Source organism: Balearica regulorum, chromosome 7, assembly GCF_011004875.1.
Source record: "Balearica regulorum gibbericeps isolate bBalReg1 chromosome 7, bBalReg1.pri, whole genome shotgun sequence".
Taxonomy (NCBI): domain Eukaryota; kingdom Metazoa; phylum Chordata; class Aves; order Gruiformes; family Gruidae; genus Balearica; species Balearica regulorum.
Window position 1 is genome coordinate 24252869 of NC_046190.1, and position 18313 is coordinate 24271181.

Here is an 18313-nt window from a genome sequence, read left to right on the forward strand (position 1 = left end):
TTTGTCACATGAGAAGAAACTTGCTGGTACAGTATGTTACTAAATGATAGAGACTCATTTCATGAAATGGGAACGCTGCAGGGGAATCTGGCAAGGAAGATGTGTTTATGTAACTGAATTGAGTGTTGCAACTGCCATCACTTAGTTCCCTTGGCTGCAGCGAGCGAGTTGTGAGAGAAAAACAATCCAAACAGATATCTTCAGACACTGAGGGCAGCTCTAATTACATACAAATAATTAATAAAAATGAAATGCAATATTATTATAAAATACAAATACCATTCATTTTCTTACATGATCATGTGTACCGAGCTCATTGATAGGGACAGAAACACCCAGGCTTTTGCACTTTTATTTGAAGTGCATTTTCTTTGGGTGTCTTCAGCACATTCTGATATCCCAGGGAGATTCATGACACAAGAGTAATTGCACATAATGTAAACAAGATCTGCATTAGTTGGCTCTTTTACTCAGAATCCCTTTCCAAGTCCAGATGTGTGGTGTGTAAATGTTAGGAGAACAGAGTCCTTATGAAGTCGCTTTATCAAATGCAGCTAGTCTTTCAGCAAAACGGAGAAAATATAAATTAGAGCTCAAGACCTTGGTCAAATCTGGTGCATAAAATTTTATGGTTATATTTAATGTTCCATATGTGCTTTGGACAAGTGCCATGTTTGTAAAGAACTGCTTCAATATTATTTTTAAAAAGTGACACTTTTAACACAGTATCCTCTGCAAACTGTTCACTGCTCGCCATATAAGCCAGCCAGACTCCAAATAAACTGTTTGTTTTCATGGTCTAAACCAAATGCCTTTTAGAGCATGACAATTTTCAAAACATGGCATAGTAGATGTCATATGTGACTTTTCGAAGCATAATTCAGAAGAGTTGATTAACTTGACTGAAAGAGAAGTGTATGATACAAAAATCCAACACGAGATGAGGAATTAAGAAGATGTATACATGTCTGCTAGTGCTGAATATCTGTTCTAGCTTGTTGTTTATAACATCATTACATTTTACTATAATATAAGAGCACTACATTCCTCCTAGCTCTTTCAGGAAAAGCAAACCTCAAACCAAGGAGATTCTACAAATTTGTGCCACTTTTCAGAGGTCCTAGCCTATTTTTTTCTTCATTTCCCTAAATCCCTAAATAGCTGTCTTTTAAAAAAGCTTCTAATGCAGCATCTGGTGTGCTGTTATTGCCACTACTTTTGCTCTGAAAGCGTAGCACTACTGTTTTAGAATGTTCCCATTCATTTGTTGTCTGGTATTTGGCCAAAAATTTTATTACTAATATAAGAGAAAGAAGTAAATTTTCAAGAACCCAAATTGGAATGCAGTCTGAACAAAAGAACAGCACTGCTTTGACCCTACAGCTCTTTTCAAATTTTGCATAAAATGTAAGAGACACAACGTCTTGGAAGAAATAACAGGAATTCTCTGTGTTCGAAAGTGTGAGGCAAACTAAATAGATTGAAATAACTTCTGTTATATTTAAACACAAATATAATGCTACAGGCAGAGAAAAAAAAGATTATTTACACTTCTAAGCACTCAGGAGGTGTGAGAAATCTGTAGTGAAGGGCTTGAGCAAGTACTTAGCTAAAAATAACCTGTCCAAAACTGAATTACTACTGCTATTACTGTGGCTACTAATTTCAGCTTCAGAATAATTTGTAGTCTTACATGTGTCATGTAATAAAATAATGAAAGTATCAGGTGCAATTTCAGGTTCATTTGCAATATGCCGAATATACTAAGCATATAGTAATGGTTACAAATATATAAATGTATATTAAAATATAATGTCAATCTGTTCTCAGTAATTAAAAAATAGTTGTGAGACAAATCCTAAAATATATGTAGCATTTTAAAGACACAGAAGTAGAAGTTAAAGTGGTAACTGTTCTGAAATACAACTGAGGATTAATAAATGTTCTTTGAGTCTGGGAGTCTGTGGAGAATGTGCATATGGTAGAATCAGAGATGGTAAGTTTTTTTGTATACTTACGTACAAAATTTATAAAACATTATTGCTTGAAACCTATGATACATTTTTATGATCCTTTAGAATATGCAGCTGGTGCCACTAGGAGAGTGTCCTTGCTTAGCAGAGATTTAGAGAACTGCTCTTGTAAAAAGAGCACAGTTGAAACTCAAAGTTTTCTGTTACTCAAATGTAGATAATTTCTCTTCTGTGTGGACTGAGTCCAAATTTTACTTTTCAGCTTGGTTTTAAAAGTTATCCCTGTGAATTTATGAACTGAAGAACAACAGTACATAGCAAATTGTGCAACAATCTCTGCCATTGTACTGTAAGAAAAATGTATTTGCATTTTAATATTTTATACCTAGTGAATGTATCAAATTATATTTTTAAGAGAGAATAGATAATTATTTATTGCAACTATATTAACAAGGTAAAATTACTTCATAGTAACAAAAAGATACACCAGTACTATTTAACACGAATGGTGATGTAACCAGTATATCTCAAACAATAGCTGTAGGTCTTCATAACCTTCAAGTGCTCAGAAAACTTGAAAGTGCCGATAAGTTGTGGTATTTTAATGGCTGTGATTCCATTGCAGGCAGGCCTTTTTTTCCCTAGTTAGAGGTCTAGTGAATAAAAATGCTTGTGAAACCATTGATTTCACCAGGAACGGTTTGGAGAATGGGTGTATGTAGAAGACTACAGAAGGTTTCAGAGGGGGAGATCACCTTTGTTTTATCATGAGTGATGTATGTGTTTGGGAACGTCATGTGTATGTGTGTGTATATATGGGTACGTAAACTTGGTTTACCAGGGAAGGCAAATGAATGACAGACAAAACCACTATGGATTTAGCTTCGTATCAGTATTACTGCTACATATCTAGTGCATCTTAGAGCAAATGATCACATTCAGAGAAAGGGGGTTGCGTACAGTTATCCATGTAATAATGCATTGCTGAAATATGCACTTTTAACAAATAAGTTGTTCTCATAGTTATGCTGTTAGGTATTAGGTGAAGGATTACTGATCTTTGATGCAGGATTGTAGTTTTCCATAATTAAATAATTTAATTTTGAAAATTTTTCTGTTGGAATTCATGCATATTCATACATCATTTTATATTCTTTGTTGCATCTTACTCTTTATCATTTTCTTTTCTTTGATGAGTGTGGTGTCTCAAAAGTAGAAAGGAGTGCTGAGAAAGCATATAGTTTGCTTTCTGTCATAGGAATTCTGAACCCCACTTCTTGAAAAAAATTCACTTTCATGTTGGAAAGCATAGTTAGTGACAAAACCAGCCAATAGGATAGTTGTGATCTTTTGACCTCAGCTATTTTTAAAGGAGAAAGCAATTACAATGAAATGAGAGAGTGATTTGAATGTATGAAGCAATTGGTTATAGGTAATTTGAATGTCTGCTGTCAAGCATATTATAACCCATATGAAATAGGTAAAGTTCAGTGGTCAAGACATTAGTGGACATTAGTTTTCTTCATCTTTGGTGTGCTGTACTGATGATAACAGTCCTTTGGCCAGCAAAAGCTGGATGGGGCATTTTTCTGAGTCTCTGAGAGATAGTTTATTTGTCAGAGCAACTGCTTCTGATACATCCTCACCTGCTGCATGGTTATGGTTAGTTGCTTGGCTTCTTTAGCTGTTGCTTTGCCATCCTAACAGTAATCTAATTTGTCTGCTTATATAAATAAGTCTTTGATAAAGTCTTTCCCTGTCTGCCTAGTCCCAGTATGGATTTTATCCCATGCTTGCAGTCAGTAGCTACCATCTTAATGCAAAGTATAGTATCAAATTTCAAAGACTTTGATAGACTGCGGAAATGGGCCAATGGGAATCTCATGAAGTTTGACAAATTAAAATGGAAGGTACTCTTGCCTGGGGAAGAATGTTGGTCCCAGGAACTGACTGGGAACCAGTTGGGTGGAAAGCAGCTTTGCAAAAAAAAGGACCTCAGGATCCCAGTAAAAAAAAAAAAAAAGGATTTGAGCCAGCAGTGCGCCCTCACAGTACAGAAGGCTGACAGCATCCTGGGCACTGCCAACAGGTGGAGGGCAGTGATCTTTCCCCCTCCACTCAGAAGTAGTGAGACGCATCTGGAGTGTTGGGTCTAGTTCTGGGCTCCCCAGCACAAGAAAGACATAGACTTACTGGAGTGATACCAACAAAGGGCCACAAAGATGACTGAGGGTTTGGAACATCTGTCGTATGAGGAGAGGAGACCAAGAGCCTCAAGAAGATCTTATCAATGCATATAAATTCCTAATAAGAGGTAGTAAATAAGATGGAACCAGGCTCTTCACAGTGGTGTCCAGTGACAGAACAAGAAGCAGCAGGCACAAATTCAACTACAGGAAATTCCACTTAAGCATAAGAAAAAACCTTTACTGTGAGGGCAGTCAAGTGCTCAACAGATTTCCCAGAGAGGCTGTGGAGTCTCCACCCTTGGAGATATTCAAAACCCAACAGTCCTGAGCAACCTGCTGTAGCTGACCCTGCTTGAGTAGTGTTGTTGGACTGGATGATGCTCAGTGGCCCCTTCCAACCTCAACCACTCTGTGATTTTTGTAATACCTCTTTAAAATATGTTGGAATTTGTTATCCCTCTAATTTCATTACTTGACTTTTCTTTCAGTCCCTGCCCTGAGCTCATCAGGTTGGCTTCTCTTAGAAAAAGGAACAAACATACCAAAAACCACTCATCCTCAAACACTTAATGGTCAGAAGCAGGTAAATACTAACTTTTATAGATTTAAAAAAAATAGTGCAAGAAATTAGCAACTTGTCCAAGATGATAAATAGTGCCTTAGTCACATCTGGAATTAGAGCTCATGTTCTTCAGTCAGGACCACAGTGACCTAACCATGGTCAGACTGAAATTTTGTTTTTCCATGCAATGACCATGTTGTGAGAGAGAGCCACTAGTACAGACTTAAGAACTAGGTTTTTCCTGCCATAAAGTAGCTGCAGTAGCCTAAACTCAAAATAAAAGAAAAAAATTGTATTTTGAATATTCATATCTTGAACACACATAAGCGTAAAATAGCATTAAATCGCACAACAAACTCCAGTAAGACTCTTTACATCAACTAGGTTCAAACTTCATTGAAAGGGTAAAATATGTAATATTAAGATCAGTTAAAAAGTTAGTGTTATTGCTGGAGTTCGCAGTGAACAATTTTATTTTCTTGCTAGAGTTAACAAGCAGTGCAAGCCTAGCACATGGAGAGTTATGTGATGATTGCTCTTTACAGAGTTCCCAATACCATAGCCTTAGTTATAATTCTAAATGGCTGTGCATGACATCATACCGAACAAGGTATATAAAACAACTCAATTTCACTGCTAAAAATGTGTTAACCTTTAGCTGGACTAGAGACAAGTCCTGCTGGATCCCAGCACTTTTAGCACAGTATCTGATTATTCTCTTCATCTGAAATTGCTAGATGAGAATATCTTGTCAGTGATTTCAGGCTAGTCTGAGTGGTTGCAATCATAGAAGGCCTTGTTGAAAATGATGCAATCTTTTATTTCTGTTTGTCATCCTTCAGCCAGAAACTTAGCACTAAGAACATCCAATGAGCAGTATTAAAGACTTCAAAAGACCCCGCACATCTTTTATTTTTTATATGTGTATAAAACTCTTCTAGCTATTAAATTAATGTTAAGATATTTTTTTTTCATTTTTATTATGTTCTCCTAATTGTTCCTGATAATTAAGGGGTCTTTTTTTTCCTTCTCCCTCTTTTCTGATCATGATGCATCTATTTTTAAGATAGACACCGACATATTTGTATAGCAAGACAGTGTAAGGAACTATCATTCAATAATTTGATGCTTATAATGTGTGAGGAGAGATGCAGAGTCATAGGTAGTTCAGTTCTTTAGGTAAGGTTGTAAGGTAGAGATATAAGTAATAGTGCTTTATCCATCATAAAATTTCAAAATGGCTCAGAGGCATCTCACTGCTGCAGCTGTTGCAGACCCTGTAATGGCATTAAGCTCTGACTCAGGGTGATTTTTCTTCCATAGAAGATTCTAGCAGGAGCTATAGTTCTGGTAATAACCTGAATAGGAAAATAAATAACTTGAATATTAATGAATTGTACGTGATACAGATGCTCCAGGGTGAACCCAAGCAGGACAGGAAATACATTTCTTTCTCAGTTCTTTTCACACTAGGCTTTTTCAGACAAACCCCTCTGGTACTCTGCCAGAACCCCCTCTGAACATTACAACTTTAACCCCATATGGTATTTATACTTGTTCTGGTTATTCACTTCAACTGATTATTATTATTTTATATTTTCACCTACTGCGTGAAGGCAGTGTAGACGTATTTACCAGTATCTTTAGTACTACTGGAGCAAGCTGAAATAATATTTTAGGATATGATATGAACACTTGCTATCCTTTATGAAGAAAAGCAATTTTGGGGTCTGGCACTGCTCATGGGAAAAGTAAAGAGGAAAAAAAAAAAACACCTCAGTGCTCCTTTATGATAATCTGCCCATCCAATTGATGCCAGCTGTGCTTTCTTCAGTAATAGCCAGTGAAGGGTAGATACTTGCTCAGATATTTGGTGGTAGATATGCTGCTCAATGTTGATTCTCAAGCTGTGTGCGGGGTCTGTCCGTTCTGTGACCAGCTTCTACTGATCTCTGAAACATGAGCAGGTGTACACTACTGACCAAATCAAGGATTTGTCTTCTGTGCTTGTCAAATGAAAATAATATTAGAGCTTTACACCCATGTAACACATCCCCAAGTATAGCTCAGACTTTATCAGCTGTAGCAGAATTTCACCGTGTAGGCATTTGTTTCAGAAAATATGCTGGGTGGTTCTTTTGACTTCTGTTTCTCAAACTCTCATATGACCCATATTAAAGCAACTGTCTCTGGGGGAAAGAAAAGAAAAAAGAAAAAGGGTAAAATCACATTTGCCTCCTGAGTGCCTTTATAAATGGCCATTTTTTAATAACAGCATATGAGCTCGTGTTGCTTTTACACAGTAAAATGTAGTAATAGTTGACCTTAAAGTAATGCCTGTCTAAATCAGACTACAATAACATAGAAGGCTGGATAGGACAATCTACAGTGTTTTGAGTAACTGTTGATAACTATTTAGCACTGAATTGAAGAGGAATGTATGTACCCTACAACTAACCACAATAAATGTACTGTTGGCACCAAAAGTTAGTGATCCAGCTGGAACTATGTCCTTTAGACTTTCCATCCATTCATTTTAAATAACAGAATGACAGGGGCCATTTGTTGAAATCATGTTTTCAACTGAGCATCAGATAGTCTTCAGCAGTATTGACCTCTGATTGCTTAGGTAGGCCATGATTATCATTACCACAGCTTTGACATCACCTCTATTTGCATAGCATGAAAGTAATCATAATTCTTGCATGCTTTTAATTTACCATGTTAAGAACTGTGGATCTGCTGTTATGTATGTGTGTGTGTATATATATGCATCTTGTTTCCTCACTTAAAATTTGGATGGGCAATAAAATCAAGCATAGCTTAAGTTTGGCTTTGTGTAGCATACACAGGAAAGAGTGGTATAAAGGCAGGTTATATTACTGCACATTTATGGGCTATATTATACCTGGATTTCATATAAGAACACCCCACCGTGTCATGAGGTTAGTGGGTGTATATATGACATCTTTGTTATAATTCAAAGGCAGCAACTGAAAATCCATTGTCCTGTCTGTACCTTAAGACACATTTTCAGGGTCATATTTAGTGTAAACTGCTCTGGAGCTGGAAGAGTGGAAAACATGGCATGGCACAGCTGACTAGCCCCCCTCCTTAAAAACTAGCTTACCTCCTGCACTGTGATGAGTGTTTTATGAAGGAAATACCAAAAGGAGGGCACATGGTGATCTTGACAGTAGTATTCTTCATGACTTATCTTCTTACAAAAAAAGGAGGGAGATTTTAACAAAAGATGTCTTTTATTGACCTGTATTCAGAATTACTGGGCACAACAGATACTGCTGAAATCAGAGGTTTTCAGTAGCTATGGAGTACATGAAACTAAGGATATAGCTCTGAAAGCACAGAATTTTATAGGAAAGCGCTTTGTTAGGCACAGAGAAAGATGACAGAAGGGACAGGGAGATAGGAAGGACAAATGTGCCTTCCTAAGGAAAGCTGAACTACGAGTGTTAGTAATTATATTACAATAAAGCGGAATACTTTCATGTCTCTATAGTGCAGTGAAACAAATAATACACGAATTTTTGGTTGGTTGTTGGTTTGGTTTATTTTGTTTTTGAAAATTTTACAAGTATGCTGTCCTTTAGGAAATCATTAATAAAAATATCTATTTCAGAAATGCAAATCTTCAGCACCTATCTCTAGGAAGGGCGACTGTCGATGTAAACCAACTTTGATTATTTGAGTCAGTCTTCTACAGAATGAAGTTGTAGATACTGATGTGCTTCACTTGCATGAGAGTCTTCCCTATATCCCCATTTGCTTATTTGACTTTGTTGTCACCCGTTTCATTTAGATAGCAGGGTTTTAATGTTAGAGATTTGTGAAACTGACTTTGTTGCCACAAACAAGGCAATCTGTAGAAAAGCAGGGGAGGATACAAAGAGCACCAAGTTATACCAGGATTGGCGATGAACTCATGAGTGGGATGGATAGTACTAAGTAACTATATTGAAGAAAAATGGAATTATCTGAGCGAGATAATTGTAGCCTTTAATGTGTTCGGGGAAACAATGTAAATGGAAGAAAGCTAACATTTCATACTTCTGAAATGTATGAAAGGAAGGAAATGTTAAAAATGTGATTTTTAGAAGATTGTAGCAGTTTAAAAAGTCTTGTAAGGTACAGTGGTAGAAGTAATATTCAAGTTATAATCAAACATGGTTGGTACCAGTAGGAGGCATTAAGTGGATGATCCCCATAGTCATTTACTGTTTCTCATTAAGTGAGTCTGGTCAAGTTTGCTTTTTTTATTTCTTTTTGTCATTATGCACTCTGACTTACTGCAAGGATCTTCCTCTGCAGTTAGACATGCTGTATGTGTGTGCACAGGTTTAAGGTTATATTGATTCATGGGCTGGGCTGAACCCACTGAGTCACGGATTTGTTATGTGGAGGAAGAGGATGATGTTCCTAAAAACGTGAACAGGGCTTGTTTTGGGCTTAAGTCCTTGGCTTAGGACTTTGGATAAGTCAGGAAGTTTACAGTTACTGCAATAGGAACTCCCTCAAAACCTGCAAGTAATCCCCCAATTAAAAAAAAGTAAATCAAATCCAGCTGTTTGTTTTGGGGTTTTTTTGTGGGTGGTGCCTGTCTCCCCCACCCCACCCCCCCAAGGAAAAATAGAGAATTAGAGAGAGCTGCACAGGGTAATACACTAATATGTGAGTTTAGGTTATTCTGTGAGATGTTTCCTCTACCAAGAAGGATGGCAGGGGAGGGATTAGCTTCAGTGTCCCCTGCATTTGCTTTCTTGTGTAATTATGGGAAACGCATTCAGTGTGCAAGGGTATCATTGCTGTCCTGCTGTTTTATCATTTCTTTATGAGATAATGTTGATTTCAGCAATGAAATGCAAATTTAGTTTACAGTGCTCCTTTTCTCTGTATAAAGGTTAAAATGCATATTGTAGATAATACTGTTGGTGGTGCTTTTGAAACAGTCTTTGTCAGCTAATTTCAGCAATACATGGCTTTAAATGCTGCTCAGTGCAATTGCATGAGTTTTATGTTGGCCTACATGAATTAATTTTAACCCAACATGCATGTTGTTACCATTTTGGCTATAATTTGATCAAGTCACCATAAAACCTTGGTACAGACAAAAAAAATTGGCTGTCGAGAATAGTTAATATATAGTGTACCTTCTGTGTGTTATGACAAACCGAATGTACAATTATTGAAGTCAAACCATCTTAACTCTAATCACAGAATCGTCTAACACAGAGGGCTAACATATACTCCTAGGAAGGTAGATGTTAATGAATTCTGTGTTTGGAAGGTGTGTTTCTGTTTACTTAGAAACAAATAGTTTGCTGGTGATAAAAAGGCTCAGAATTTTAACAAGTCCTGTTACAATTAGATTCTAGACAGCTCCATTTACTAAATGCTGGGACTCCAACAGCAATAAAATACATGCAAGAATGGAAACAGCTTTCAGCTAGCAAGCAGGTTCTAACATAACAGCAAGGCCAATACAAACGGAAGCTGTCTTTTTTTATTGTTATCTCTTTAATTTATCTCGCTTTCCTGTGTAAAGTGCTCACTATTGTGCAAAGAGAGGGTGTGTGTTAACTGTGGTGACATTTTGTTACTCCCATTAAGTAACGCCTTACACAGTTTTTTTTCGACATGACTGTACTTAGGATTCTTTTTTTCCCAAACTACATGAGCCAAATAATGTTTCGTAACTAATAACAAATCCCATTTCTACTTTAGGTGGTACAGCAATAAATTTGCTGGTGTGGTTAGTAAAAAGATTATTTAGAAAAAGGAGTGTGTGTTCTTTAATATATTTAGTATGAAAGAGTAAAAAGGTGGGGGAGAGAGTTTTATGAAATGAGGTGTTTTGTTGTAGACAATAATGGAAAATAGCTCTGAAAATGATGAGTTGGAGTAATGAATGAATAATGTCTAAAGTTTATCAAAACTGAAAGAACTCTTGATGTGAAATGAAGCCTCCTAAGAAAATTCTGTTCTGTCGCTGTTTTGCTTTGCTGTTGTCGCATGTCACGCATGAATGAAAATGCTGCATTCTCCGGGGAGCGGTAAAGCTTCTGTGTAGGTTGTTTATTTCCTTAATCCCTCCTTCTTCGTGATTTCCAATGTCAGATATAAAATGGAAAGCCTGTAAATATAGTGATTATCATACTGATTATCACCTGCATCAGGGAACGCCCTGGCTGGCCGTTGTAACCCTAACAGTCTCCACATGTTACAGCCACTTAGATTTTAACCTGACTACTTTATTAGCGACGTGAAGCTCAGTATGAGGTGCCCTAGGGCTGCACAGATGGGGTCTGCTTGTTTCCTGTTCTCACTGTTATTGTGAATAGATACTAAATGTTCTCATTGCTTTTATCTGGTTAATTTACTTTGAACTGTCCCTGGCATTCAGGGTCTGCCTCACATTTCTCACCATTTTGCAAACACCAAACTGTAGTCTCCAAACCTGTGTTTTGAGCTTTATTATCTTTTTTTACTGGAAGGGCCTTAATTCTTCTCAAAAGGGTGTAATTCTGAGAGAGGCTGATTCTTAGAGGGCTATAGGTGCAGTCCTTACTGACAGAAGCTGCTAAGGAGTTACTCTGAGGTTTGGTTGATAGGAGAGAAGAAAATGAAGATTGCTGCTGTTCTTTGGCACATTCAGACACCCTCAGATTAGAGGTCAACTGCAAGGAAATCTATGATTGTATGCTAGCTGCCATTATTCATGTAGCCGGGCAGCAGACCAGGCTAAAAGATGACGCTCTAACATGAAAATCCAAAGATGAGATACTTTTTAACAAATGTGCAATCATTTATCCTTTCTTGTGGAAGCGCCAGGTCTTTCAAACCACATGTGCTATGCATGGGTGCCCCAGTACAGAAAATTAAGATGAATTCTCTCAAAGTCTCCCACATAAGGAAATACTACTGAACTAGAATAGTTTTTATTTAACAGATGTAAGAATGTACTGGTGTCCAGTTTCCTGGCCAAACAATAGTTTAGCACAGATGTTAATGTCCTGCTGCATTGGGACATTAAAGAAATCCCGTCAGGACAGATCAGTGTAACTTCCGATTTCAACTGCATGACCAAAATCCTGAGGTTAAAGGAGTAATTTGGCTACAGTACGTAATTTTTAGTCCATTTTCTTATTCTCTGCCCCCTTACGACTCCCTTATTTTTCTGATTTTTGCTTTTTGTTTCTGTGTCCCGGTCCCATTTGAGGCTTTCTTGGTTGTGTTGCAGTTCATTGTGAGTGCATCGCTTCAGAGTGGAAGCTTGCAGGCTCCTTTTTTCATACGAGCCTAGGCTTTGTTAATCACATGCTGGTTTAGGAAAACACTGCATGATATCTTTGAACCCTACACTCCTTCTTGACAGCCAGGCTAGCAAATGTCATTGACTGTGTGATGTACAAGAAGGAATTCAATTGTAAGTAAATTGTCAAAGTGGCTAACCTTGCCCGCACCCAATTGTCAGGACCATGATTCAGTTTTTCTGTCAACATCAGCTAAGGCTAACCCGGTCAGCCTTATGTTTCTGCAGTGAAGCAGCCTGAGGAGTTGTGCTTTTCAGCTTATCACATTTTATTAACCTCAACTTACTGTTGTTATAATCAATTGTACCCACTTCAAATTCTTATATTGCCCCCAAATTGGCAGATCATATAAGTCCACAAGTATGTATTTTCTGCAGCACTAAAAGCTGTCGTAGGGACACTGGACTTAAATGGCTTGGTATGGTAGTTATTTTTGTTCAGTTGGATCAACTCACCATTTTGGCTCAAGACTTCTCCCTCTATTAATATCACTTGGCAAAGATAATCTGGAAAAATGCAAGTAAAAACATAAAGACTGAGGGTTTTCTGCAATATTTGCAATGTTAAAGTAGAAAGTGAGTAAGAGAAAAACATTGCTATTGTCTTCTGTCTCCTTGCTTTTATTTCAAAACAGATTTTAATTGCTCCATTTAATATAAATAAGAAATGAGGACATTCTGATACCCTGATGTTTCCTCTGTTCTTTCAGGAAAAGAACATAGTTAAATTGCCTAAAGCAGTGATTAAGACATCAGAGTATTTTAAAATGCTCATCTGATTCCACCACAAGGGTTTGAACACATTTTGTGATCCTATTTTTTTTAATGCACTGTAGATGACAAATGATTTTTTTAAATGGCTTGATAACCTGTATCCCATGAATGTATCCCATAAATGGAAATATGATACAATTTCAATTAAAAATATGTCTGAAGGATGTTTGAAGTAGTGGTTTCCTAGTCAAAGTCCTATCTCTAGAAGTAACTTTTCTCGCCTGGAAAAAAACGTATTGTACCTTCTTTATTTGAACTTGTGAAGTGTGTTGACGTTGTGCTGTTGTTGGGCTTGAGGGAAGGAGGGGGAAGCTTTTGGTGCGACTATCAGAATTGAACAACTGTATATGGGTATATTGAGATAATCGTGTAAAAGGAAAACTGGCTGAATGAGTTTCAAAATGTGTTATTTCTTCATTATCTAGCCCTTTATAATTAACTGTTCTTTTTTTTATTATTTCAGGAAGCTGCCACTTTTGCTAGAGAGCAAGGCTTTGAGGTGAGTTAACCCACAATTGCACACTAAACAGATCCTAAAGGTTTTTTTTCTTGCTGATAATGAAGTTCTTTTGGACAATGATTGATGTGCTATTATACTCTCCAAGCCTCGCAGCGGTTGCCATGGAAACTTGGCAGTCGTCATGGTTTCTTTGTTCTGCCAGCTCAGTGTTATGACGCACTCTGCTAGGTCTGCACCCAACATCGCCTACAGATGTTATTTATTGAATTTTGAAAAGCCTCTTGGGAAGCCGAGAGGTTGGGCACGGTTTCAAGCTGCCTCTGCAGATATGGGACCTGTCAGTTTGTTCAGTTAAAAAGCTACCTCATTAGCTGCATTACACTCCATAAGGATTCACTGCTAAAGCAGTGGTGAAGCAAGACTAAATAGTGAAATATAACACCGCTCAAATAACTTAAACCCTGCCATATGTGGATTATCATTATGCAAATGAATTTTAGAAAGGTTGTATATAAAATTGTTAGGTACTGATTAATGTAAACCATGCTTCTACAAACAGCTTCTTTTAGAAGGGGTAGTGTGGAATTTGTGTTTCAAAACATATTTGAGTTGGTGTTTTCCATCTGTGCTCTAAAAATGTATGATCCTCTACTTTCTTGAAGTAAACACTGTTGATTTTACAGTGATTTTCAGAGCTTTTGATTTCATCTTCTTGAGGTATTTATTTGAATAGGATCTCACATTGGCTAATTTCAGATAACAATCTGGAGAGCTATAAGCTATTGGTCTCTAATGCTGAATTCAAACAGGCAGGTTTTAAATACTATAATTAATGTGACAACGGTTGTGCTAATTTTTTAGATAGTAACTGATCTTACTGAAATCTAAATTGCAGAACGGAACACACATATATCCTTTTACATGGTTATTCACTGGAATAAGTCCCACCTTAATTGATTTGTTTGCAGTGTAAAAGAATAGATAGGAGTATGACTGCTCAACACCCATTTTGCATAAATAATAGAAGCCGCGCAATTCAAACCGTATCTCTTTAAGAACATGCCACTTTTGTGTGTGGATGGTTGCATATAAAAAAAGAGGGAAAGACTGACAGCTTTTGTTCTACAATTTAGATTTCTTTAGAACCATACACCAGCAGGTACATCAATGCCATCAGTGGTTTAGATATTAAAACTGTGGGCTGCCCCATTTCATTTTATGTTTCCCAAATTCATGTGGCTGCTTTGTAGAAATCAAGACTTTTTATCACTGTCAATTTTCATTTGTATAATCTGTATTGTTAGCATAAAAATACACTTTGAGTTTATTCTATCAAATGAATGAATTTCACAGATGCCTCCAAATATAATATGAAGCATAACAAATTATCGGTACCCTCTGGTAGCTAGACAATAAAAAAAGAAAGGAAGTAGTGTATTAAGTCTACCCATTCTATATTTTTATTGCCCCCTTGAGCTAAAGACTTTGAATGTGCCTGGTTTAAATTCAGTTCTAGTGACAAACTGCTTTTGCTGGTGTCTGCTAACTACCGTCGTATTAACCTTTCCATTAGTGCTTGCTTAGAGATTCTAGCACAGTTCCTTCTGAACATCCTAAATCTGCCACATTTGATTACAGCATATCAGTAAAGTGCACAATGATTATGATCTTATCTCTTATTACCCCCTCGCTTGGCAACAACTCACATGTCAAGTTTACTGACAGAGATGTGTAAAACTTGATAAGTGTCCACAGTCTTGTTTTCCCATTGTGCTGTGGAGGCAAAAAAAAAAAAAATTAAAAAATCATGCTACTAATAAAGTATCTTAGGAAAAACATAAAGAGCTTCAATTAGCCTTTCAATTAAAAACAAGAAAAATTTCCAGCCACTCTCAAAGAACTTGTAAAACTGATTCTGCAATTTATATGGAGAATAGAGAACTGACGAAACGCGGAGAAGTACAGTAAAGGACTGGAGTGACCAGAACAAAAAGAAGTGATGAAAAGTTGCTAGTAGGTGCATTTGAATTGCAGCCTGGAATTTTATTTTTTTAAAAAAAAATCATCTGACATCTTTTAGCATGGAGAATCAGTTGTGACTAGCTGGTTTTTTGCCTTTTTTTTTTTTTTTTTTTTTTTTACATCATCTCCTTTTCTACCTTCCAGTAATTTCAACAGTTTATGTATGTGGCCTAAATGCATCATTTAAGTATAGATTGAGTTAAGTATATCTGAAACAATTTTTGGGAAAAAAAAAAAAAAGTAGTACAACCAAGTCAACTTTAGGAAAAAATACAGCTTTTCTGAAGAAATAAAATCTTGTCATAGGCAGGAGAAAATACTTCCATGACACAAATTTGTTTTTCCTTTGTAAGAGAAACCATGTTCAAAGGAATTTTATTTTTATGCTTCACTTGAACAACAGTTAGTTTTCCATTGTACTTTGCTGAAATCCAAGGTATTTTTGTAAAATCAATTATGATATTTGAAGAGCATGAAGGAAATCTTCATTTTATCTCCTGACCAACACTTATCTGTAATAATCAAAAGTAGAACATTGCTTGTGATGCAGTCTCTTCCTGGAGTGCATCAGCATTTTCTTTTTGTGAATTTTGTGTTCTATGACATTTTAAAACTTTCAAATAAATATTAAATTCACTGTCTGTGAAGACACTGCTTCATCCTAATTGTATGTTGCAGTCATCTCAGTAATACATTATAATAGTCACAATTTTTATCCCAGGGAAGCTCTTGGACTTGGTTCCCCTTGAACTGGTAGAAAGGTTGTCAGTATATTTCTGTATATGCTGGATGTTTGTAATATGTTTCAAGTAACAAAATTGCCAGGACAAAGTTTTATGAAGTTTTGTTTTTATAAAATGGTAACTTGCTGTTTATTCTATGTAGGAATTAGGAAAACATAATCCTACTTTAACATAAAAATTAGGGTTCAATTCTGTCTGTCAACCCAAGAAGTAAAATGAAGTGAGTGGAGCATTGTGTATCTAAGGGGTTAGTAGCAGCTGCCATGCAAAATAATTTTTCCTATTAGAGGCAGAGGTTTCCTCCTACATATGTATTGGTTGGGAAACCAAATTAGAGAGTTTTGGTACCCTGGACCAAATTTAGATCTTCAAGTTAGAGGTACACTGCACAGGTCCATGGTTTTCGATGGATTTATGCCTGTTTGGGTCAGGGCTACGGTAATCCCAGCTATTGTATATCTGTCCAGAGGCAAAGACCAGAAGACTAGCAGTTTTAACTGTGAGCAGTTTTTTGCATACCTCTATCTGATCGTGGGATGTCTGATGGACTTTTTTTACATGCATATATTCCACTTACTTGCTGAAATGAATGCCACATGCATGGTTTTTTCAAGTGCAGCATCAATGGGCAAATCATGCTTCTGTGAGACTTGTACGTCAGCTTTGTTAAATCAGATTCAAGTGTATAATTGGATATGTGTGAGTATCCTGTGAATCTGGGACACGTTGTAGGGGCTTTAAGACCACAAACCAGTACAGTCTTACCATTCAGCCATGTCTGTAGATACAGGATGTATAAAAAAGTCTCGATAATTGTGGAAGTACCAGTCAGTGCAAAACAAATGTTATTCATTTCAGCTATTTGAAAATATTATGTATATTCTAAACAGAAAAAGGAGATGACAACATTTCACTATGTTTGCTTGACAATGAAATGAGAGGCATAGTACCTCTGCAGTCTTAAGCTGTAAACATTCACATATTATAAAATGTCACAGTTGTACCTTCAAAATACAGCATAATGATAAGGTAGGGATATATTGTGGAAAAGTCAAAGCCTCCTCACCACTGAGACTACAGCTCTTCCACTATATAAGCTCTATTTTATTCTCTTCCTTTGAAAAATTTTAGTATAGAAAGTGATTTTGGCTAAAATGACCAAGTTAATTCTCACAGAAGATGCTATTCGGTTACTTTTAAAGTCTGCACAATCAGACACAAGTCTCCAAACCACTCTGTATTGAAATTTCTGCTTTTTTAAAAAATTGCCTTTTTCCCCTAAATACCTTCTTCTACTGTTACATGCTTATTATATATTTAATTTTTCCTGAAAACATATGTGCTTTTTACTTTCCGTCATTGTCTACTTTATTTCATCCTTTACCATCATTCTTCACTAATCTTTTTCCTCAGGGTCCTGTTTCCCTCATATAAGTTCATCTTCATTCTTCCTTCAACTGAAGAAATCATCTCTTGATCATGCCATTTTCTCCTACTATAACTTCCTCATTTTCCTTTTAAAAATTAAAGTGCATGTAAATACATTGCACAAATATCTTCAAGCTCTTTGGTTTCTGTGCCTGCTTTGTTCCACTGTAAATGTGCTTAATAAAGTCACTAGTAGCCACTTCCTACCTAGCAAAAACTAAACACCTGTCTGCTGTTTCCCTTGATCTCCATGATGCTTTATTGCATTTTCTCATTCCTGGATCTCTTAATTATCAAGGCCTGAAATAGTTCAGAATTTAGGAGAACCTTCAGAAGCCTACGTATTACCAAGCTGGAGGGCTGTAATTCTCCATACATCCCCTATTCAACTGCTTGTGCCACCGGCTGATACCTGCTACTCACAAATCTCTTTTAAAAAGTTTCAAAACAGCAGCATTTTCCAATTTTTTCTCTGGCATCTTTTAAAGGACTCCTTGCCTTTTGAAAATTAGGGGTAAGATGGCCCCTCTTCACTGTCCTCAGTCCATGCGGAGAGGTTCAACATTCTCTTTCTTCTCTGGTGGACGATGTTGCCTTCTAAAAGCTATATTAACAGTCTAAGCAGGAGGAAGGAAGAAATAACACAAATGAGAGTGTAGTATATGGAAATGAAAGGTATGAGAGAATTTTAAAAAGAGGTAGAGACACCCATAATTAAGGGGAAATTATTTTTGTGTTTGGCAAATGTGTATAAATCAATGACCTCACTGACTACCAGAGTTGGGGGAGAAATTAAAGGCAGGCTAAGAGTATTGCAGAAGAGCTAGATAAC

The 18313-nt window shown here is 36.7% G+C and overlaps 1 protein-coding gene across 4 annotated transcripts in view; it reads left to right on the top strand.

The window, feature by feature from the left end:
• Nucleotides 1-18313, top strand: part of ADK (adenosine kinase) — a 295032-nt gene that overhangs the window by 232532 nt on the left and 44187 nt on the right. For all 4 annotated transcript variants that reach the window (XM_075758603.1, XM_075758601.1, XM_075758600.1 and 1 more), the window contains one exon: nt 13292-13327. In XM_075758603.1, the coding sequence (XP_075614718.1) occupies nt 13292-13327 (36 nt within the window). The remainder of the gene's footprint in view (nt 1-13291; nt 13328-18313) is intronic.